At 37.1% G+C, this 24,578-nt stretch overlaps 1 protein-coding gene across 6 annotated transcripts in view; it reads left to right on the top strand.

The window, feature by feature from the left end:
- csw (protein tyrosine phosphatase non-receptor type corkscrew) overlaps positions 1 to 23,888 on the top strand; it is a 360,418-nt gene extending 336,530 nt beyond the window's left edge. For 4 of the 6 annotated variants that reach the window (XM_083114870.1, XM_083114865.1, XM_083114867.1 and 1 more), the window contains exons 5-13: positions 533 to 709; positions 5,197 to 5,344; positions 8,577 to 8,656; positions 10,729 to 10,893; positions 14,557 to 14,724; positions 17,288 to 17,471; positions 17,884 to 18,035; positions 19,629 to 19,816; positions 22,550 to 23,888. In XM_083114870.1, coding sequence (XP_082970996.1) covers positions 533 to 709; positions 5,197 to 5,344; positions 8,577 to 8,656; positions 10,729 to 10,893; positions 14,557 to 14,724; positions 17,288 to 17,471; positions 17,884 to 18,035; positions 19,629 to 19,816; positions 22,550 to 22,676 — 1,389 coding nt within the window. In that variant the 3' untranslated portion in view covers positions 22,677 to 23,888. The remainder of the gene's footprint in view (positions 1 to 532; positions 710 to 5,196; positions 5,345 to 8,576; positions 8,657 to 10,728; positions 10,894 to 14,556; positions 14,725 to 17,287; positions 17,472 to 17,883; positions 18,036 to 19,628; positions 19,817 to 22,549) is intronic. The other 2 variants (XM_083114866.1, XM_083114868.1) reach the window with 1 other exon arrangement.
- The last annotated feature ends 690 nt before the right edge of the window (positions 23,889 to 24,578 follow it).

Genomic DNA, 24,578 nt, shown 5'->3' with positions numbered 1-24,578 from the left:
TTACCGATTCCTTTAGTCTTAACCGATTCTCACTGATACGGATACTCAGTAGCGGCGATTGGGTTCCAAAATGGGGGGGCAAAGACAGTACATTTCCCTTTGTAGATAAGATTTAGCATAGTGCGGGGGTAAGCCCCCCCTAATGGCCACCACTGCCAATACTTGAAAACTGCAATAATTGAAATTTGTTCAAAACATTAATCAGTATTGGTGTACAAATAATCTTCTTCAATTATATGCATGAATTTACCAATAAATTTGCTTTAGAATATTCAAGAATTACATCAGAATATTAAAATAGATGTTATGTAATCAAAAAATACAGTTTTTCTGAATAATTTGTGCAAAATAAAAAAAAAAGTTTGAATTTTGCATGTTTTCGAAGATAATTAGACTCCGCGATAGCGTCGAGTGCCATTTTTGCAGACTCCATGAAAGACTAATATGTACTTTCCGATACAGATACATCGGCTCAGCTCTATTTTTCATTTATGAATATTTCCTAACATTCATGTTTCCTTGTGATTTTCAGGATAATAGATACGATGTTGGGGGTGGAGAAATGTTTGACAGTTTGAGTGAGCTGATAGAGCATTACAAGAAGAATCCCATGGTGGAGACAAGCGGTACAGTAGTACATCTTAAGCAGCCTTTCAATGCCACCAGAATCAATGCCAGTGGTATTGACCACAGGGTAAAAGAATTGTTGGTAAGTTTTAAGTTTTACTGATATTTATCTAGTTTTGATCTTTTGACGATGCATAATCATGTTATAGCTAAAGATATTGTTGCAGAGGGGATCTGGAGGAAGATAATGTGTGTACTCTTAAGCAAATTTTACATTGCTCCATTTACATTTTTGACAAGTGATTGATTTCGCTGCACTTGTAGTTGTGTGAAAAAATCAATCCCTTATCAGAATAAGCAAAATAACTGATTTATTACTCCGTAAAATCATGCGAGATCTGTTCAACAAAGACTTGTGTGTTGATATGCATAGAATGCATGTATTAACTTGAAATAGATATGGCTGTGGTCAGTTTCAAAGTAATCTGCTCTGTAGAGAATGCACCTGTCTGAAAGTTGCATCCAATTCCCAAAGACCTACTGGAAGCTATCTTTCTACATCCCTTTCAGAGCTATCCTCCCCAGCTTTGCCTATATCTTGTAAACCAATATCGTTATGACCAGAGTTAGGATTTTTAGGTGCGCACCTTTTTTTCGTAGTGAAAGTGAGACCTCTCTGGAAGGACTCAGTATGTGAAATGTTGCCTCAATGTGAGAATGGAGCTAATTTTCCAGCACCTTTTTTCCCCTTTTTTGATAACCTTTCCCCTTCCCTCCCTTTTCTGGGACATTTATCTATTTTTCCCCTTTTTCGTGTTCTTAATCGCTTTTCCTCCCCTTTTTGTGTCCTTTTACTGGTGTTAAATATATTTCCTCAGCAAATCATTGAATTTTTATTTTCTTTCTTTGCGACACTTTTCTCTTTAAGATGTTTTCACATTGTTAACTGAAATTGAATGTATTTAAACTGTGCTTGATTGTTGCCTATTTGAAATCAACAATGGAAAGACCGCTACTAATATGCACCAGATCGCCATTATTTTTTTAAGATAGAAGGAAAGTGCTGGAACTGTTATTCGATGCACGGTTTGTGATACGGGAATCACATGAGATGAAAAACACCAGAGAGATCGCATCCAGCAACATATTTCCAGCTCTAAGCATCAAAAGAACAAGAATCTGCAAGGAAGTAAATCTCGGCAGCCTCTCTTACGCAATGCATTTGAGCAGTGTTCTTCCAAAAACCAAAATGTAAAGGAATTTAATGTTGACTTGTGTGCATCTTTTACACAGGCAGGGATTCCACTCAACAAGGTGAACTATCTGACCTTGAAAGGGTTGCTTGAAAAGTACACACGGTTGTCAGTGCCTGATGAGAGTACGTTAAGGAAAAACTATATTTAACCTGTGTATGAAGAAACTGTTCGTAAAATTAAGGTGAAAGTGTCAGATTGCGATATAGGTGTCATTCTGGATGAGACGACAGACTCAATCAATGTTTTGAACATTTTGGTTTTCCTCTGACAGATGAGGATGTTAAGCCCATGTTACTAAACATGTAAGAGATGCAGAAAACCAATGCCAGTACAGTGATGCAGTCATTTATGGATTTCTGTCAAAAACTGTGGCCTGGTGGAATTCAGTTCGAAAAAGTTGTTGTTGTAGTTACTGACCAGGCTCCCTACATGCTTTCGGCATTTAACTAATTGAAGCCGTTGTTCCCTAAGTTAAAGCATGTAACCTGTTTGGCTCATGCCCTTCACAGGGTTTCTGAATCTATTAGGAACGAATACAACATTGTAAATGAGTTCATATCTGATCTGAAAAAATACTCCTTAAGGACCCGAGTCACATTATTGCCTACAGAGAAACTACCTGCCTGCCCCTGCCACATTTCCCCATCGTTACTCTCTGGGATCATGGATTGAGTGTGCTGCATTTCTGTGTGAAAATTTTGAAAAATTAAGAAGTTTGTGCTTTCCCTGGATTCAACCGACGCAGGTGCAATTTTCAAGGCACAGCAACTTCTCCTCCCAGACAAGATAGATGATTTGCAAAAAGAATTATTTTGTGTACATTCCTACATGTACCTGTCGACAGCCATCAAAGCTTAGAAGAACAAGGCGTCCAAAAGGAAAAACAATTGGATATCTTTACTACTGTGAGGGGGCAGTTAGATGGTTTTGCCAGAGACAAACTTGAGGCTAGTCTTGACAAGAATCCAGATGTTGTTGAATTTGCCACTTGCACCGAGTTGCCATTCCGAGTGAATACTAAGTTTGCCCACTTGTTTCTGTGGATGTAGAGAGAAGCTTCAGCTTATATAAAGATATTTTATCTCCGAAAAGAAACAAACTCACTTTTAAAAATTTGGAAATGCTTAATGTTGTAAGGTACAACAGCTTTGTGTTTTTCCCTGACTGGTGAATAACTGTAACACAACCTATGTGTGTGATGTGTACACAGCTTCGAGTGAATAGCTTAGACTAATAAAATATGAGGGAAAGTTTTAAAAAGTAGTATAATTATCAGCACCTTCTTTTTGCCCCTTTTTGGGTCTTATTTTAGCACCTTTTCCCTTCCTTTTTCCCAATGAAATTTTCCCCTAAAAATCCTAACTCTGGTTATGACTTCTGTTTTAATATTGAAGATTAGGCACACACAGGAGATGTACTACAAGCCTGCATTTTTCACTGAAAATTTCTGTTTGAGTGTTTGGAAAAGAAAATAGTCGCAAAGGGCTAAATCGGTGCTGTATGGAGGGCATGAAACTCGCCAATAATTCTTCCTGCATCACCAAGAATGAGGTTTCTCGTGATGGAGTTTTCAAACACTTGTGAAAATGAGGATGCTTTTTAAGGATGAACAAAATCTACTTGATCAAGACATACACGATATTCTACATTAACCGTAATATTTGGAAACATATCGTTCTGGTATATTTTTTATTTGTAATTAAAAAAGCCTGATTACACCAGAGTTCAACTTTATTTCTGAAATAATCACAGCCTTGACAAAATTATTTTAAACACCATTGTGCTGTACGATATGTTGCCTTGCTCTCATCATATTCCTACATCATCATTTTCTACACTTTTAAATTCGTTGTTCATAAGAGAACAGAGAACTTTCACTATGATAGCCATAACCTGATTGAAATGCAAGCAGAACTGTTCACATGTGTACATTAGTGGCACGTGTGTGTATGTGTGTATATACGTATATACTGCATGTTATTGTTGTCGCTGCGCTTATCAGCACAGCCTGTTACTAGGACTCGACAATGCATAGGGTGTGGGGGGAGGGTGGAGAGGGTAGGGATAGATAGCCACTTGGTTGAGGAATACTGGAGTTGCAGTTATTTGCATCAGTCAGTTGCTAGTGTTGTTAGTGTCCTGCAGTGTGTGTAGTGCAAAACCCCTAACATGAAGAATACTGTTTGTGCGTGTTCGAGTGTTTCTTGTGTTCAGCGATGTCTAGGAAGTGTGTTAATTCACCAAAACTTTTCTGTTGTGTGTGGTGATTTTACAACGAAGTCCCAAAGACATCCCATTTCCCCGCTCGTCAAAGAGGTGTACGAGTTGTATTTTAAATCAAAGGTAGATGAGGGTAAGTGTTGGGCACCACAGAACTGTTGCTCACGTTGCTCCCGCTATTTAAGAGGATGGTTGCATGGAACCCACCCATCTATGCCATTTGCCGTACCACAATTGTGGAGGGAACCTAGAGACCACATAACAGATTACTTTTGTTTAATGAAACTAACTGGAAACTCAAGTAAATCAAAACACACAATTTCATATCCAAATTTGGAATCTGCAATGTGCCCAGTTCTACATTCTGATTCTCTCCCAGTTCCAAAACCACCAGCAGAATGGACACTGGAAGATGAAACAGACGATGGAAGTGACCAAGCAATAGATCATGAAGATCTTGATTACATGCCATCTACATCACAGCCCCAACCACAGCCATTGTCACAGGCAGAATTGAACGATCTTGTAAGAGATCTAAATATTTCAAAAGGGAAAGCAGAATTGATTGGATCTCATCTTCAAAAAATAAACCTGCTACAAGCAAACACTAGTATATCATTCCGTATATCAGCTTGCACTGTGTACTTATTCTAACACTACATTTCGAGACAGCAACTCTTATCTCGTCGTCAGGTGAACAAATTTCTTTTGCTGGAGGTGGAAATCGAACATACAATAGATCTGTGATTTTACTACAAATCCACTGCTCTAACTGTGTAGTAGTTGGTTAGTGCAGTAGATTTGTAGTAAAATCACAGATCTGTTGTAGGTTCGATTCCTACCAGAGAACTTGTATAAAGAAAGTAGACGTTTCTACTGAGCAGGAAAATAAAGTGTAAAAATCAATATAGTACGTCCCTCATACTACAGAAGGACATTTTGAAAAATTGAAACAGGTGCAGCAACTGGGAAGATATGTTGTTAAAATTTTCATACCTTTATAAAAGTTATCTCCATGTTACTTATAAAAAAATACATATATTTTGCACAAGTGATATAAAATTAGTGTTGTGTGCAGCGAGGTGATTTTTTTTAAAAAAAATCTACCTAGACGTCTAGCAGTGCTTACTGATAATTGTGATTTCATTTGCAGAAAGAAAATGGACAGTCGACGGGGAAAGCTGGATTCTGGGAAGAATTTGAATCTCTCCAGCAGCAGGAATGCAAACATCTGTTTTCGAGGAAAGAAGGTCAAAAACCAGAAAATCGGAACAAAAACAGATACAAAAATATATTGCCTTGTAAGTATTCTAGGGTATACATTATAAATTCTCATAGTTATTCAACCTCTTTGACTCGGTCTGCTTTTTATGTTCCTAAAAAGTACCGAAGACATTGATTCTCACAATTTTTCTTCTCGTAGCTTTCTTCATCGTTGGTTCAAATTAAATTCTCAAATTATTAGTTTCAGAATTGTGCTACCTAACAATGTCAATGGTATTAAGGTTATTGTTCTTTTTTTTAACTTCAATCATTTTTTAAACCTAGATAAAACTTTACCAGAGTTGCAGTGAAAAAATATAATTTGAAACCTAGTTAAGGTAAAGAGAAAGCAAAATCTCAGAAGCTGCATAACATAAACAGTTCAGCTAGTTACTCCAAGGAGACTTCTATTAGATAGGGTATTGTACAATTTCTAGTTTGGGCTATTTTGCATCAGTTTTTAACCTCTAGGTTAGGGCCTCCCCGATGGCATAATGGTAACTTCATCCCCTTGTAATCAAGGGGGGCCAGTGTTTGAAACCTAGTGGGAGCACATAGTTTGGATCCTACTTTATACTGCAGGTCTAGTCCTAATTAGCCTATCTTTGCATAAAGTGGACTTAAAACAACAATTCAAGAAAACAACAATAATAAATCAACGTCTAAATGCACGACCATGAAAATAGGCAGCTGGGCAGAATTGCAATGGTGCCACATGTGGGAAAAGCAAAGTAAGAGTGGAACGTAAGTCCCTGGTTCCCGCGCACAGTGTGGCAGTGTCAACCAGACTGCATTGCCTAGTTTGAGTGTCAGACCGACCTCTCTCCGGGGCATACAGTTGGCATCCCCAATCTTTTGAGCAAATACTGTCAGTTTGGAGTACAATGCCCAACTCCACAACCAAATCTTTCATTCTCTTAAACCTTCAAACACATGGGATTGTGCTCCGACGTGACAACAGTGCAAACTTCTGTCACCTGCCTTATTTCATGGCTATGCATGTAGGTGAGTTGCATTGATAGAGATAATGTGGTAATGAATAGATAATGGGACACACATCCATGCTTTACACACTATTTATCCAGCTCGGTGGTTATGTAGTTACTTTTCAAACCCACCACCGAAGTTCCCAGGTTTGAGTCCCAGGCTTGTCATGGATGTTCGTTTATTTCATCACTAATCCGCATCATTACAATTAGCCAAACGTGACAGAAATGAGACTGTAAATATTATAAATACAACTTGCCTACACTTCAAATCTTGAACTCCAGGCAAAATTGCCTCCCCAATGGCATAGTGGTAACATCACCTCCTTGTAATCAAGGGTTTCCCAGGTTCGATACCCAGTGGAGGTACATTGGATCCCACCTGAAACCATAGGTCTAGTCCTAATTGGCCTGTATATGCATAAAGTGGGCTTAAAACAAAAACTCAAAACCCTTGCCAGGTTGACAAGTATTGTGTTCATTCATTGTTTTCTGCCCAGGGGCAGGTCTTCCCTAGCAACCTCCATGCTGTTCGATCTCCAGCCCTTCGCTTTATAGCGACATAGGATCCATTTATTTTGATGTCAAGCATTTAGTATCTTCTTCTTCCCTGGATTTTCTTTCTCTGGACCATTCCATCAATATCGTCCAGTAGGATACTTTCTTCTCATCCAGTGACCCAGCCAATTTCTTTCTTTCTTCATGATTATCTCCAGCATTGATCTCTTGATAAATTTTCCGTATCCGGAAAATGCCTGAAACTCTCTATTTATGTCACTTTCCATATTCCTACTTAACATATTCTGCATTGAGAAACATTGCTGAAGGTGGCATTTCGCTTTTTTCATGGAAATAATCTATATTTTCGACGTATGAAGTAAGTTTTGTTCTTTTCTTTTTCCCTTCAGTAACATGCTAAATGGCGGTCACAGTTTCACTACCGTAGTCGGCATGCAGTGTTTCCACCCCCACTCCACCCAAAAATACCTATGTAGTCCCACAAACCATTGACGCATAGCCCAACGAACCATTCATACATAGCCCCACGAACCATTTCCGGTAAGGTTAGGTTAGGTAGGGTCACGTATAGGTTACAATAGTTAAGAATTGGTTTCGAAAAAAATATGCGTAGTGCCACACACCATTCTCGCATAACCCCATGAAACATTGACACACAGCCCCACGAACCATTGACACACAGCCCCACAAACCATTTGCGGAAACGTACCTTCTTCAGTTACAAAAACACGTGTTTGGAAACACTGACCGGGATTGACTGGGATTACGTCATCACACACAGGCTACATCCACCTGTAAGTAAATGGATGCAAGAGCTTTCGTGCATCGGTCACACATTTATATCGAAAAATAGATGATTTACCGGCAAAATTGAATGAACGATGCGAGAAAACACTTCCCCGAACTTCCACAATTCTAAAGAAACTGCATTCGGTAAGTAATTTCTCCTGTAAATGTAAAGAAATCCGTTTTCCGGATATGGAAAATTTACCAATCTCTTTTCCACAACTCTTTCTAGCTGTTTCACTTTTTCTGTCCATTTCATCCGTTCCATTCGTCTCCATAACTACATTTAAACTTGTTCTCAGTGTATATGTTTCTGCACCATACAGAGCTACACTCCATACAAAGCATTTCATTACTTCGGCAGTCTTTTCCTCAGTTCTTTGTTCATATTGAAGGCTTCCTTCAACATTGCTATTCTTATTTTTATTTCTTCACTACATTTCATATCACTGCTTATGATGAATCCAAGATATTTAAAGCTGTCTACCTGTTCGATTCTCTTACCTCTGATACTCGCATTTGCCTTCCTCTGCTTTCTTCTGATCACCATAGATTTGGTCTTATTCACATTTATTCTCATCCCAAACTGTTCACAGTGGGTGTTCATTTCTGCTAGCAAGTCATTTATGGTCCTTACATTTTCTGCCAACAGGGCCATGTCATCTGCAAATCATATACAAGATATTTTTGTTCCTCCTATTACTGTTGTGTTGTACAAATGAAAAATATATTTTTCCCAAAGTTAAATATTTGTAGCCTAAATGAAAGTTAAGTATATAGATGCGAATATTTTGTATAATCTGGTAAAATGTTTGCTATCTTCGATATATTATGATTTTTCTGTTCTGGTATTGTGTAATATGTAGAAATTAAAACCTGATAGAATATACCATTTCACTGAAAATACTAAACAAATGTCAATGGATCAATCACGATTTGTGAAGAATCTGGTGTATTTATTCATGATGTTTCTTCACAGTTGACCACACGAGGGTGAAACTTCAGGATGTTGATCCTAACATTCCAGGATCTGACTACGTCAATGCCAATTACATTAAGGTACCTACTCTTTTTGATAATAGACAAGTTGTGAATCACATACAGGTTTTCCTTTTAACAACTAAATATTTGTTGATCAACAATATTGCAAGGTAATTTTTATAAGTACTTGAAGTACTCAGGCCTTGAAAAAGTCATATTTTCGATACCATTCCTATCTCCATAGCCTTACTATAATTTTAATTACTGTGATGCAGCACTTCTTATTGTATTCATGCATGCATTTCTAGGAACTGCCGTGTGGTTTTTACGCACACAGCTGGAAAATGGAAATTTATTTCTTTGTACATGTTCTGAACTTGGTTGCTTTTTGCCCAGTTGCGGGGGAAGCCAACGGTTGTTTTCCCTCAATGGCTTTCCTAAAGGTAACAATAGGGCCTTGATTGGGGCGAGCTGTTTGTCTGAGGTATAAATACCGGGTTCTGACTTGTTACGGTCTCTCTCAGATACTCCGATACAAGGCCGGATGGATTGAGGCACTTTTTTTACTCAGCCAAATGGATGCACAGAGAGAGAGCACCGTATGTATAGGGGCCTCTGCGTGATAAACTGCAGGGGGGAGTTAGTGGTATGCTAAATAGTGTGCTCGTAGCTCAGATAAAATGTACATTGCTGAATGAGAGGACGGTGTAGGGACTCTTGCGTGATAAACTGCGAGAGTGGGTTAGCGCTATGCTAAATAGTGCATTTGTAGAGTGAAGTTCTGGAAGTCCTGTTAAGTGCATTTCTCTGTTATGGAGCAAAAGACAACTGTGAGCAGTTGTTATTGGATTGTAACATAAAGATATGTATTCGGAGAAGGGCGGCAGTGTAAAGGTGTACATAAAGAGAGTTTCCGTGAGGTGTTATTTATCGTAACAGAACATGCATCTTTCATTTCTGACAACAATGTGCAATGATAATTTTAGGTGATTTCAAAGGTGCTGTTTCTACCACATTTTCTCAGGAAATGATGCAAAATCGCATGTAAAATAAACTTTTGCACAAAATTTATAGTTTACTTACCAATACAACACTGTCCTGTGTCGAATTTATCCTTTAAGCAATCAAAATTTCCATAAAATTAATTATATCTATGACAATGTGGGACGAGGAATATATATTTTTCAAAAATAATAAAAACCGTATAATCCACACATTTCACATAGTTTTTGAATGTGAATATGTATGTATGTTCTTCCATGGCAAAGTTGTTGGCGTTATGCACTATAGAGCCACAGGTCTTAGGTTTAAGCCTTGGGTAAAAATAGATATACACGTAATATTGTGTTTGTCCCATTTGAACAGTACCTATTGGTATGGATTTTTTTTATTTTTTGTAATAAGTGAAAAAGTCTCAAAATCAAATTTTGAGATTTTATTCACCATAATAACATTGAAATATCATTTCATACCCCAAAATTCAATGTTATTGTGGTGAAACTTTGACTTTTCCACCAATGTTTGTGTCCATTGATTTCTAATTTTATGTCATATTTGCTAAAAAATCATTAATTTTTGTTTTAATATTTTTATGCAATATGCGGTAGCTGTCAGTAACGTGTCTGACTACCATGCTAAAGGTCCCGGGTGTGATCCCTGGCCGGTTCAAATCTGGGAACTTTTCTAACTTTGGAAGCGGCCTCGGTGCCCACCCAGCATCGAATAACATGGGTACCTGGGGGGAACCCTGGGGGGTAAAGGCGGTCAGGGGCGTGATGCTGATCACATCAACCCCACTCACGACCTAATCAAGAAAGTGTGGGGCGTTACCCCCACACCCCCTATACGCATGCCTTCATGGCATGGTGCTAAGCACAGGGGAGCACTTTACCTTTTTTTTTTACTTTACCTTTTATTATTTTTATCCTTAATGAAATTGTAAATTTGTGTAATAAACAAAAAAGAATCAAAATCAAATTTGAGATTTTACTCATCATAAGAACACTGAAATATCATTTCAAATTTCAATCTGAAGGCCAGTCCATTTTTCTACTGAAATTATATATTTTTTTATGTATCACAGATATGTCTTGGTTATTTTTTAATCTATGTATGTAATTTGCTAAACAATTATTTGTTTTTGTTTACAGCCAGAAGATGACTTGTTTCTTGATGGACAGCAAAAGTTCTATATAGCAACACAGGGATGCCTTCCTAGTACAACGGGTGACTTTTGGTACATGGTGTGGCAAGAGAACAGTAGAGTGATAGTCATGACTACCAAAGAAATTGAGAGAGGAAAGGTAAAAAATATAGTAAGGAAACTTTTATGGATGTTATTAGTTTGATAGATCAGTAGTACATAGTTCACAGTAGCATGCTAGGAATTGTACAATGACAGCATCTCTAATGTTTATCCGTAACATTTATGTACTTTTGTAGTGCATGATTAGTAAACGGTGCAGCATGTTCTAATTATTATTAGAAGGAGCACCAGCTAGGAAGACAGTTGTCGCAAAAGTTCTGGCCAAGTGCGCAAAAATCCAAGTAAGAGCAACCCTTTTGTCAATTTTTCTTCCCTGGTTATTGAAAGTGAAAGAGAACAGGGAACAAGAAAGAACTCCACAATTGTTAGGTAAGTTTGCTATTTGTGTGGTGATACTGTGGCCCTGTGGTCTGAAGTGTTATGTTTCGGGCTCCTGCTATGGGACGTACACAGGTTCGAGTGTCCTGGGGGAAGCTTAACTTTTCTCGTGAGGTTTTGGCTTATGTATGTGACTGGCGACCACCCACCGTCATGAGGAACTTGGGGAGCTATGAATAATTAGCATAACCCAGTCATGAAAACCTACGACAACGACTGGGGGTTCACCATGCTGACCACACTTCGCCCCTTAACTGGTTGGATGCTGAGGTGGGATTGAGGCCAGCAGTCAACAGTTAGGCCCTTGCCCTCACGGGCTGCTGCATCATGGGTTATTATAATTATTTATGATATATTGGGCAGTCTACAACCTGATAGCCCAGCCGACCTGTGTGGCAGAATAGTTAGCACAACTTGTTATGATGCCAGGAGTCCCGGGTTTGAATCTCTGTTTGGACATAGGTGTTCTTTTGTTCTTTATGAGTGTCCCTTCATCAATTTCATCATATCATCACTCAACCTAGCCGACTTCTTTTATGGAGTGGATAGCACTGCGTGCTACAATGCTAGGCGTCATGGGTTTGAATCCCAGTCTCGGCACAAGTGTTCTTTGTGAGTTGCCCTTCATCATAACATCACTTGTCCTTATCATTGCAATTAGCCAAAAGTGGCACTAAAGATGTGGTATATAACAAAAACCAAGCCTGATAGTTAGAGGCATGCATATTTTGTTTTTGACGAAAACACTGAATGTGAAATAACACATTGTAATGTTAATTTTTCATGTTTCTGAAAGGTGTGTGGTGCATTTTCCTACCCCGTTTTGTCACGAAATAATGCGAAATAGACTTTTAAACACTAAATCTAGAGTTTATTTACCGACGTGACACTTTCTGAAGTCAGAATTATCCTGTGAGTTATTCAATTCACAGAAAATTGATTATTTCTGCTGTAAATATTTGAGAAGCTAAAACGGATCCCTTCATGCAGGAATATACGTAATATTCTGGTAATGACATAAATGTGTTATTAGAAGGGATATGTTTATTTTGTGTAATAAGTGCAGTTCTTAAGTCAAATTTGAGATTATATTCACAATTTTAAAACCAAATTGTCATTTTATATACCGCTTTTTCACCGCTATAACAGCGAAATTTTATTTTATTTACCGTTTTTGAACCCGAAATTGGTTTTTGTACGGAAATTTTTTTTTTTTTTTTATTTACCAAAAGTATATGCCTCTACTGATAGTCCAGACTTGGTCAGCGAAATACAGTGTTAGGAGACAACAGATTTCAGTACTTACCATGATGTTCGGTTTTGTAACAGCTTGCTTTCTCCAATTGCATGGTAGATTGCTAACTGCCTTCCTAGCTGGCATTCCACATTAGATGAACTGACATTCTTTTTTTAAAATATATGTGTTGTTATTAGCTAGCACAACTAAAACCTTTCCAAATATGAATCCATGAATGCGAAGATAATGTAATTTGTCCCTAAAGGACCCCATTGTGTTGCATGCAAATTAACTAACTACATGCTTTGATGCCAAAAGTTCACTGGAGATTTTATCTGAAGTGGGATCCATAGAAATACTAAAAATGTTAACATTCATAGCCAGTAATATTATGTAGATATTCACGTAATAACATTTGTGAAAATCTTAGTTATATCTCATCAAACTGCACACATGTAGCTATGTACTTTATTTGTTCTGTTATTGTTCCAATCTTGATTGTGTCATAGTACATTGTTTAATACATAATTTGCTCTTGGCAAAGACAAGTTCGTGTATGTGCCCAATTATTGAACCAATAAAATAGTTTCTACTACAAAAGGTACATATTTACATGTGTGTAATATAAAGTAGCTGCAAAGATGTAAAAAAAAAACCTAACTTCACCTTGATATTTCCTCATAATTTGGATGTGTTTCATATCTGTCTTTGGAAAGATGCACAGTAAATATATCAAAATGTCGAAAAAAGTCAATAATTTTAACCATGAAAAGCATTCCTACTTTCCCTTTAAAAGGCATTCTCATATCGTGAATCAATTGTAATGTAGTAGTTCAAACTATCAGAATATGCTCCCCTTATGTTATCATGTTTTTACATATGATGAATGATTCTTTTAAAGCTACAATTCGGGTCAATTAAATTAATTCTTAAGAGTTTGAAAAACAACTGAATTTTAATAAAAGTTTAAATTTTCAATGTTACTATTTGAAATCCTGCTTATCCATTAATGACAATGGTGGGACAGTTTGTCAACAAAGTTTCCAATAATAAGTGGGTATTTATATAAAGAGCCTTTAATTTAATCCAAAATTCTGCTGTTTTGTTATTGTTCTTGTGTATTTATAGGAATAATTCATATAGCATCCTAGGGTTTCAAAATAAATATCTAAGTATGCATTTCCTTTTATACAGTACACCAGATTATATACATTATTTAACTAAGTGAATGACACATTTCTAATTTTATATGAGATTGGTTATTGGTACAGTAAATTCCATATCAATACTTAATCAAGATCAGCTAAAATATCATTTTGGAGCATCCTTAATATTTATTGAAAATTTATCGAATACATACAAAGGTCAGTCAAAAAGTAATGCACAATCCACTGTAGCTCGGGAATGGTAAGGACTAGTGAAATGAAATTTTGTAGGTAAAAGCAGTGGTCCTTTGAAAATGTCAATCAATGTATGATCCATGTGCTTCACTGCACTGCAGCCATCTTTGTTACCATAACACGAATGCATGTTCGTAAAACTTTTTAGGTTAATCTTTACACCACTTTTTCACACACGCAATGAGCTCGTTGTCATCTCCAAACTGTTTCCCACACAGATGAGCCTTCAGTTGTACAGTGGGATTAATTTTGTTACATTTTCGTGTTCAAATACTAATTTTTTTATTCTGTTGTTGCCAACGTGCAGTGATCGAATTCCCCTACAAATCCAGGAATTATATATATATAATCTATTATATCAAGAAAAAATACTCGTAGCACTTTCTTTCAAAATTAGGTGTTGGTTAGGTGGTAAAGGACCAATGTTTCCATAGTCCTTACCATTCCCGAGCTACAGTGGATTGTGCATTACTTTTTGACCGACCTTTGTATGTCCTTGTACTGTGTTGTAAATGTAACATCAGCTAATATTCTCTCAACATATGGTGACAGATATTCCTCATTCAGAATATATAACAACACTATTATTTTTAGAAGTTTGCAGACAATTTTTAATTTTTCTGGAAATTATATTACCCATATAATTTGTTATTGAAATATCTGTGGTAATTATTATATGTAACTTTTTTTTTTTCAGAATAAATGTGCTCGCTACTGGCCTGAAGAAGGTCAAACAAAAGAGTATGGAAGTATTATTGTGAGGAACCTGTCCGAGTCGTCAACGGCAGATTACACATTGCGAGAATTCCTTGTATCAAAGGATGGCTGTGAGGAAGAGAGGAAGGTGTACCATTACCATTTCCAAGTAAGTGGTACAATTGCAGTTATGTGTGCATTTTGGAAAAAATTTCAAAATTGTAATTTTGATGCACATTTGTTTCAACATACTCTTGTTGCATGCCACCTCGGTGCCTAAGCTAGTTGACAAGATTTCTCCACCAAAAGATCTGGGTTCAAGTGCCGGCAGAAGTGTTCCTTTGCACGTGTCCCCTTATGAAGTTCATCTCATGGTTTCAATTAATTTAGAGAGATAGAAAATAGCATAAATTAAGGAGATCTGAACAGATACAGTGTTTGACACTTGTACCACTGCTACCAATACTTATACTACAACACCAAGGGTCTCAGGTTCAAATCCTGTCCTGGGCATAGGTGTTCTTTGTTTTATCGTATTACACATCCTTATCATTGTAACTAGCCAAAAGTTGCAGAAATGCGAAGTGAAATAAACTAAATCAACCGATACTTGAATATTGTAACAATACAAAGTATTAATATACACACGAAACATGTGTCTCCTTGCACACTCCAAGGCTCCAAAAATAAGAAATATACTTATTATTGCACATGCCATGCACAAATAAGTTTGTCAGATTTTAATACAGCCAGTCCTTAGTGGGGACAACAGGGGCACTTGCCCAAAGCCCAAAATCATTCCTGTCATAAATTTTTGAAAATGCAGTTTACTGAAATCATATCCTAATGGAAGAACTACACCAAGAACACATTACAAATAGTTCACAAATGCATATAATTATATTGAGATGGTGTTATATGAGGTAACGGTAAAAGGTAAAGTTACATATAGCACCATGTCATGAACTCACATTTAGGGGATGTGGAGGTACAACCCAACATATTCTTGATCTTGACCATTTTGTAAGTGATGTGATGAGCACCATGCTCCAGCTGCCTTTAGCCCTCAAGGTTGCCCTACGTAGCCATTGATTAAGCCTGGGTGAGCCCCAGAGCTACTTAATGGGAGGGCAAAGCCAGAACAATTCCAGCCTTAGATCCCCATCCTGGGAATCGAACCTGGGTCTCCTGCATAGCAGTCAGATACCATACCAACTAGTCTGCCGTGGCTCTATCATCAAATGATCTTGTCATGTAAGCATGTCAGAATTATATTAGCAACTAAAAATTCACCACTGTAATACAATAATAAAGTGTGATGTTAAAACCAAGTTTGTTGTTAAGTACAAAATGTGCTACATCAGTAATATACCTGAATTGGAAAGAACATTCATTTTGAAATTTTAAAGCCCTTGCCCACGCTTGGCTTTTTCTTTTCAGTAGCTTGGTGGCTTGGAGGCGATAAATATCAATGTTTCAGAGCACTAAATTAAAAGACTTCAAAATTTACAAATTTGTACCTTTGTTGGTACACTGAATGCTTCCCTCTTTTTTGTTCAGAGCATGTTTCTTTTTTTCCGAAAGGGGCATGTAAGGTGTGACCTGGTAAGGCACCCAAATATCACCCTCACTTCTTTCACCCAGCACATCCCAGTAACTGCTTTTTGCAGGCTAACTGGGCTCAGGCGTCTGGATCTACGATCAGTATAATCCTCTGTAGGGCTGTGTGTGTGTGTTGTCCTGTGTGAGTGCCCTTTACAGCCTCAGCCTTTAACCCACTTGAGAATACTTTAGCCTGACAGTAAAAAAGTCTTACGTCACGTTCCGGCAAGATATTTGTTAAAAACAATAAGAAACACTCAAACAGCACGATAAACACTTTAGGATTTCTTCCAAGTTTTGATTCCATCTTGGAATCATCATCACGGCTGGCCGAGAGATGAAGAAAGCCTGATGATGATTCCGAGATGGAATCGAAAGCTTGGAAGAACTCCTAAAGTGTTTTTTATTGTTTTTAACAAATACTTTAGTCCTCGGACACATGTTTATTTTGGTTTATATTAATTATTTCATTAGATTTTTGTGTTTCATTTCTCAACGTAGGCATTTGTTAGTAACTTTATTAAGACTTGAAATTATTGTGCTATCTTTATATTTATATATAACACATTATTTTGTTAGTAATCAAGAGGAGTCTTATTTTTGTTTATTTCTTTCATTTTGTGTGTGTGAAGGTGCTCTTGGTTTATCTATTATGGTGTCTGTTACTCACACACATGGTAATGATCCTTTTTAAGATTTAATAGTTCTTTACGATTAATAAGGGACTAGGGTCCGTGTAATATTATGGGTGCAAAATAACCTAAGTGCTGACACACCCACAATTTTCAATTCAATCATTCGAGAAGAAAGCTTTTCCTAAACTTATCCTTGATGGAGCGATATCACTTGTATTCTGAACCCTCCACAAAAGACTAGTGTTTTAGACTGATGACTTAAATCTGTGGTGGTACCAAACTCTTACATTCACCTGAACATTTTTGTTGATATGAGCCAGACCTGCAAAGCCACTTGAATATATTTTTTGTAAAAAGTCCATTCATCATGAAATCTGAGAAATGATAAGCCAGAAAATTATATTGGTTTTTCCTGTGCCTAAAATATTGCTGATATTAACTAAATTTGAATATGCTGCATTTTGTGTACACAAAAAAATGTATTGTTTATTTCAGGCATGGCCAGATCATGGTGTTCCTTCTGATCCAGGCTGTGTTTTAAATTTCCTGCATGACGTGAATGCGAGGCAAGAGTCAATTCCAAAAGCTGGTCCTATTATTGTTCATTGTAGCGCTGGCATCGGAAGGACAGGAACATTCATAGTGATAGACATGATCCTTAATCAAATTAAACGACAAGGTAAGTTATCTATCTGTGAATACATATCACATACACACATTACATAGAAATTCATTCAGAATGTACTGCATTAGCCAACTAATATAAATACAATAGATTTAATCAATATATATGCCAGATTAATTAAATATAGACAAAATCAATTAAATGTGTTAATGGAATAAGAATATCAATTAGAAATGCCCTGATTTTAGAAGGGAAATATCGCCCTGTGTTGGACGTGAGTTCCTCTCATTCTCTTCATTGTGATTAGCGAAAAGATTTATTTTTATATTTAGCGTCACTTTTCTGCCACTTTTGGCTAGTTGGGACGATGAGCATGAGTGATCATATGGTGAAATTGATGAAGTAAGTATAGAGAAATAGTTTAACATCTCAGGCCAGTGATGTTTCATTGTACTATTTTTTTCAGGTCTTGACTGTGAAATAGACATTCAGCGAACCATTCAGATGGTTAGATCTCAGAGGTCCGGCATGGTGCAGACTGAAGCCCAGTACAAGTTTGTTTATTTGGCTGTTCAACACCATATTGAAACAATATCACAGCGTATTCAGGCAGAACATGTAAGTTGAAATTTTGTTGTTTGTTTCTCATAATTAAGGACATGGAAACGCTAAATGCAAAATTGTGCACTACAATTGTACATTTTCTTACCACATTTTATTCACAAAATGATGCAAAATCAAGTGAAAAATGTGAAATAAACTTTCAAATATCATATTGTGTGAGTTATGGAAAATTCAGAATCATTGATTAACTCTGCTGTAAAATTTAGTATGGAAAAATGTACTCTTTAAACAGAGATAAACTTAAAAATACTGCAATAACTACATAAATATATTGTTAGAATGAAAATTGCTATTTTCTATAATTATAATATAGTTTTAAAATCAAATTTTGGATTTTATTAGCCATTTTAACACCAATATGCCATTTTATATACCACTTTTGGTTCCGAAACATGCAGAGTTTCTGTACTGAAATCATAATCTTTTATTTAACATAAAAACGAGGGTCATCCAGAAAAAAGGAACATTTTGGTATAAAACACAAACAAGAAATGATGTGTACAAGTAAGTTATGGTACAAAAACTACTAGCTTACTGTACTTTTCCACATTTTCGCCATCCATACTCATTCAAGCACTTATCATGGTGTGATACCAGTTTGTTAATACCGTCATTGTACTCTGTTGTCGCCAATGTATTCAACCATGTAGTGACAGCATCTTTGAATTCATCATCTACGACCCCTCAGTTTGAGTCAAGCAGCAGGATGGTGCAGACGTGTACTCGTATGTGTGTGGTATGGAGCTGTGAGCCCTGAACATATGCGACAAAATTGAGAATCCTGCCAAGTGGCCGCGGTGGCTCAGTCTGTAACGTGTCTGACTACCATGCTCAAGGTCCCGGGTTCGATCCCCGGCCGGTTCAAATCCGGGAACTTTTCTAACGATGGAAGCGGCCCCGGCACCTACCCAGCGTCGAATAACACGGGTACCTGGGGGAAACCCTGGGGGGTAAAGGCAGTCAGGGGTGTGATGCTGATCACATCACCCCCACTCATGACCGGATCAAGAAAGTGTGGGCCGTTACACCCACACCCCCTATACGCCTTCATGACGTGGTGCTAAGCACAGGGGAGAACTTTACCTTTTTTTGCCAAGTGTGAGGTGCGGAGTGATAAGGTTTCTGAATGTGTGACAAATTTGTGCCACTGGCCACTTTACCATGGCTGATGAACACAAAGATGCTGTCATTACTACATGTAAAGACCAAAATGTTCCTTTTCTCTGGATGACCCTTGTATGTGTCCCTAGCTACAATTCACTCTGCTTTGTTATTGAATTATATGGTTGATAAGATGAAGTAATGTATCATGCAGTGTGCTTATTTTTTTTTTACTTTATTTGACTGGGTTACCCACAGATTTGATGAAATTGAATAAAATTAGCTCATATTTCACAAGTAAGATCAACATGTTTGTAAAATAAGTCTAGAGAAGCATTCACATCAAAGTAACAAGCCACAAGCAACATTAGTCAGTTGGAAATTATCTGCTAATTAATTAATGTTAATCTTAAGTTAACAATAACAGGCATGCAATTAAAGTTATAAAATTAAAATGTTGTTTTTAGATATCTGCTTCCCTTTCAGAAAAGTCTGCAGCTTGGCAGAGAATATACGAACATTAGGTATTCCACAGAGGCAGCAGGCGGTGATCCAAATCGGGAACTAGCACTCAGTCTCTCTCGGTCAACGACTTCCCTCCCCACAACCCCAAGTGCCACAAATCGAGATAAAAGAGGACCAAGTAGGGCATCGTCATATGTTGTCTTACCAAGGTAAGGACTCTCATAATCATGTGTGTACATTTCTTGTTTCTAGGAAATAGATCCTGCTTGACAAGTCCAGTTTGTTCTATAAATATACGAGGGCCATTTTTCTTGTAGTGGCAACACTGTTGGTTGGGACAAAAGACGATCAGGTCTTCTTTAGTCTTGTACTACGGCTCGTGTGTAGGTGTTTGGTGCTCAATAGTACTGTTGTGCGGTAGTTAGAAGACATTAAAGTGAAGTGTTTGTATAGATCGACCACAAGGAAAAAAACCTTGGGACGAAAAGTCCCCGGGCAGCCTTCCCTTCTTCCCTCCACCTCGGGCCATAAGGAAGCATGGTCCACTCTCCCCCTCCCCTACTCGCAGGGGTACGGTGCACAGGAGTCGCAGGTCTGCTCAGGTTGTTTTGCTGGCGGTTCTACTATATAATACCACCCTGAACAATGTTCACACGTGAAGAACAGTGAATATTCATAAAATTTCAGATTGCACGTGGAAGGTAATGCATTCCTTGCTCTCATTATTGTCACTGACAAGACATGGGCTAGATCGTACAAGCCAGAATTGAAGAGGCAGTCAAATGAGTGGAGTCACCCGGCTTCACCACATCCAAAAAAAGTCAGACAGGAACCAGCAAATTTGAAGGTGGTGGTTGTGGCATATGACCATGAAGGGGTTTTCCTTGCACATAGTGTTCGACAAGATGTTACAGTGAATGCAGACTATTACATCAGTTACCTTCGTGACCGTTTGTGCCCTGCTCTTAGGTGCAAGAGACCACATCTCCTGCAATCAGGACCCATCATTCTCCACGATGACACAAGATGTCACACAGCACAAGTGCAGGACATCCTGCAACAGTGGGGTTGGGAGTTGTTAGAGCACCCACCTTATTCTCCTGACATGAAACCCTGCAACTTTGATTTGTTTCCCAAGATGAAGGAACCGCTGAGGGGGAAACACTTTTCAGATGCCCTGCGCACACTGGCACGAACGGGAGCTATGAAAGGCATCCAACGACTGCCAGATGTTTGGAAACATGTTCACGCAGCAGCAGGAGAATACATTAATGATTGTAAATTATTCCAGGTATTTATCTTCTTTCGCGTTTCTTTCTCATGCATGTTGCCACTACAAGAGAAATGATGCTTGTAAATACATTAGCGTGAATTTTCAATAAATGCATTTTTTTACAACCGCTGGTGAACAGAAATTCAAAAGTGATACATGGTAGTGAAAATACATGACAAAATCTGAACAGTTTTCCTGGCAATATTGTCATAAGCTTATTTACTTCTTTATTCTTCATCATCTTTCTTTATTACACTAGGGTTTCTAGTAAAAACTAGGAATAGATTGATATGAAATTTTAACCCATACCATTAGAGTATCAATGTCCCACACTGTGGTCGTGCGGTCTAGGCCTTTTGGCTTGGGTTATAGGACATGTGTTCGTTTGAGTTTCCTGGGAGCAAGTGTAACAGCTTTTCTCCTGAGATTTCGGTCTGGGTATGGGATCTGTGGCCATCCACCACCATGAGGAAATTGGAGAGCTAGCGTAACCCCCCCTCATTAAAACCTATAACGATGACTGGGGGTTCGTTGTGCTGACCAGACGTCACCCCTTAACTGGTAGGATGATCTCCCACCTATGGCACCACAGATTATTGTTATGTTAAGTTTGAAAGACAGGATTTGAAAAGAAAATGTTACTTATGCTGCTTCAGTTCACATTTGTGAAGAGACATTCTAAATTTATTTCCGTGTTGCTAAATTCTCAATAGAAAGTATATTTTCGATTTTCATGCTTTTCAAATACATAGCTTATCAGTGTCACTCTTTAAAGTAGGAAGCAGATGCAAAGGAAACTTAAGTTTGGAAAATATTCACAGAAAAATATAAGTGTTGGTATCTTTGTTTGATGGCAATATTTTGAATCCAACCTTATTATTCTCACTCACTTGAACAGTGTGCATAATCTTTTTCACTACAGATAGACTGGTGTGAATTTTGTGCTCATACCAATAAAGAACCATTTTAAAATTTACCAATACTAATAACTATTATTCATTGACAGAAAATTCTAATATCCCTTGGTAACATGAACGGTTCATTATTTTCCCCTAATGTGTATAAACAGGTGATTTCAATAGGTGTTACATTTGAAAGAAAACTATGTATTGATAAATTTATTTTACAAAACTTTTTTATGTCCATAAAAATAATAATAATAAAAAGACAAAAATTTCCACTTAATTATAGGCTATTATAGATATATCAGATCAGTAATTTTACCAATATTCCCATATTGGCTGTATATCTATGATTTTACTGTAATGCCTACATTGGCTGATGTGTCTGTAATTCTACTGATGCACTGATATCCCTACATCAGTTGATGTATCTCTAATTTTACCGATTCACTAATATTCTGATAGAAAACATATTAATCTGTCTCAACCCTGTTTTTTTAAACACTCTTATTTTCTGAAGATTCATTTAAACAGATATGTGATTTTTTTTTCAAAATTATATCTGGGTCTCACAATAACTGTAGTAGCGCAGGCAATAAAGAATTGTAGTTTTGAGCTGGTAGACTTTTTTTGGTATGTGGGTGTTAACCTTTTAGTAGGGTAGAACCTTAGATTTTTGTGCTAGTCGGTGTGGAAGAATAATAGTGACATAATAAGTTTGTAATGCCTCCTTCAATGTGGCTTAATTTTTCTTTCTTTCATTATAGGCCACCGGAAGACCTGCCCAAGCAGATATATGAAAATATTCCTCTGAAAGAGAGGAAGCTATCAACAAATAGTTTTAACAACGGACCACCTCAGACATGCCCACCCCCTCCTCCGAAAAAGACATGATGTTTCACGATGGCTGTGAATTACAGTGGAACTGAAGCAACGGAGGAAGGCATGCTGTGCGAGATTGGCCACGAATAGTGCCATGCGGATAAGTTATCGGGTGTTGTCCACCAACCTTCCATCCATTCTTCAAACGGTGGCCTTTAACATGGCAGCATGTGGCACGTTCCTCCTCGTGATCTTTCGTTTCTGGCAGAAACAAAAAAGTTTGCATTGCAATGTGAGACTAAATTGTGTCGTTTTCTCGTACATGAAAGATGACTAGGCTTTTTTTTTCTCATAAACTGCCTGATTCTAGATTCCCTGGGGTGCTTGTGTGGCAGCAACACGGTTTGCCATGAGCGATGTAATATCAGGATAACGTTTGATTACTGTGCATCTATCACAAGAGAATTTTGCTGTCATCTGAATTGTGTAATTCCTGTGTTTGCTCCATTCCCTTAGTTTCTAAGACTATGAATTTTTCCCGTATTCACATCAATTTTTCATCATTTCATTATGCCCAAATACTTATAATTTATATTAACATGTTGAAATTTCACTCTACCTGGCCCTTCAGTAATTGAATTTGAGCATATTATTTTTGTATTAATACAGTGAAAATTTAAACAGTTGGTAAAGGCATTTCTGTGAACAGTTTTGTACAACTGAATCCCCTTCTAGGTTATTGATTAATTCATTTCATTGTTTGCTTGTTTACAAGATCAGAAATTAATTGCACATTCAAAAATTATAGTGTTTTTTTTTTCCATTAGTGTAAATAATAGTGTCACTATTATTGCCTAGAATAGCTCGGAGATTTTGTTAAGTTGTTGAATATTTTGTGAAAACTGTATCTCAGCAAAGGAACCAGGAGAGACTCGTTCGATTGAGACCTTTGTGTGAGCATAGTTTTCATTAATTTTAAAATACTGCTAGGGATAGGCTGAATACCATCGATAACTCGATACTTTTGCAAATTCCTGCCAATGTTGATACTTGGAAATTGAAACAATTGATAGTATTTTGAAAAATACTTATAAATTTTAAAATCTAGTTTTTAATTTGAACCAATCCATATCAATCTTCCAGATTTTTGTAGAAGTGTGCAGGATCCCAAAAAGTCAGGACTAGGATCAGGTAAAAATAATTTCCCGTCATCCTGATTTCCCGATATTTTGGGATCCCATGCAGTCAGAAAATTCCAAATTGTCGTCGTTTTTTTTTTTTTTTCTTCTTCTTCTTTTAGCAGCTCTCTTCACACTTCTCAGAAATTGTTAGTTTTCATTCCAGATATGCAAAATACAATCGCTTCCGGGAAAATGAATTAGAGATTTTCACATTGTCGGGAAATTGCATATTTTTCTCATCCCAAATATCTGGATTTAAATAATTTCCTGTCCCGACCAAAAAAAATTGTCCCACACACTCCTAGAGTTTTGCTTTAAAATTTGACATAAGATAATTATTTAATTCCAAAATTATTTTCTTCCTACAATCCTGCTGCCAAAATAATGAAAATTGTACATTTTGCATAATTTTCAGGATATTCAGACTGAAAAAGTGTCGATTCAGCCCTAGTTATTGCATATTATTTCTTAAACTTGTTCATTTCGACAAATACCCTAATCTGTGATAATTTAAAGATTTTTTTGTCAAAGGCAACAGCCAGTAATGCTAATTCAAATTATTAATGGATTTGGAAAGTAATGTTTTGATTGATGCATCATCTGACACAGTTTATTGTGTGCTATATAGTATTTGACTTACTTCCCCTTAAATTATTAAAAAGTGGTGTTACTTGAAGTAATTTCTCGGGCATTGCGCATCATCTGTCTGACTTTCCTAATAATACTGTAAATATATTTTCATAGACTTTATAGGATTAGCAAACCATGTGGAAGTCATACTTCGTGTGTGAAA

The sequence above is a fragment of the Lepisma saccharinum genome, chromosome 29, assembly GCF_977018435.1.
Source record: "Lepisma saccharinum chromosome 29, izLepSacc3.1, whole genome shotgun sequence".
Lineage (NCBI taxonomy): Eukaryota > Metazoa > Arthropoda > Insecta > Zygentoma > Lepismatidae > Lepisma > Lepisma saccharinum.
Note: the sequence above shows the minus strand (reverse complement) of the source record. Positions and strands in the feature narration are given on the sequence as shown.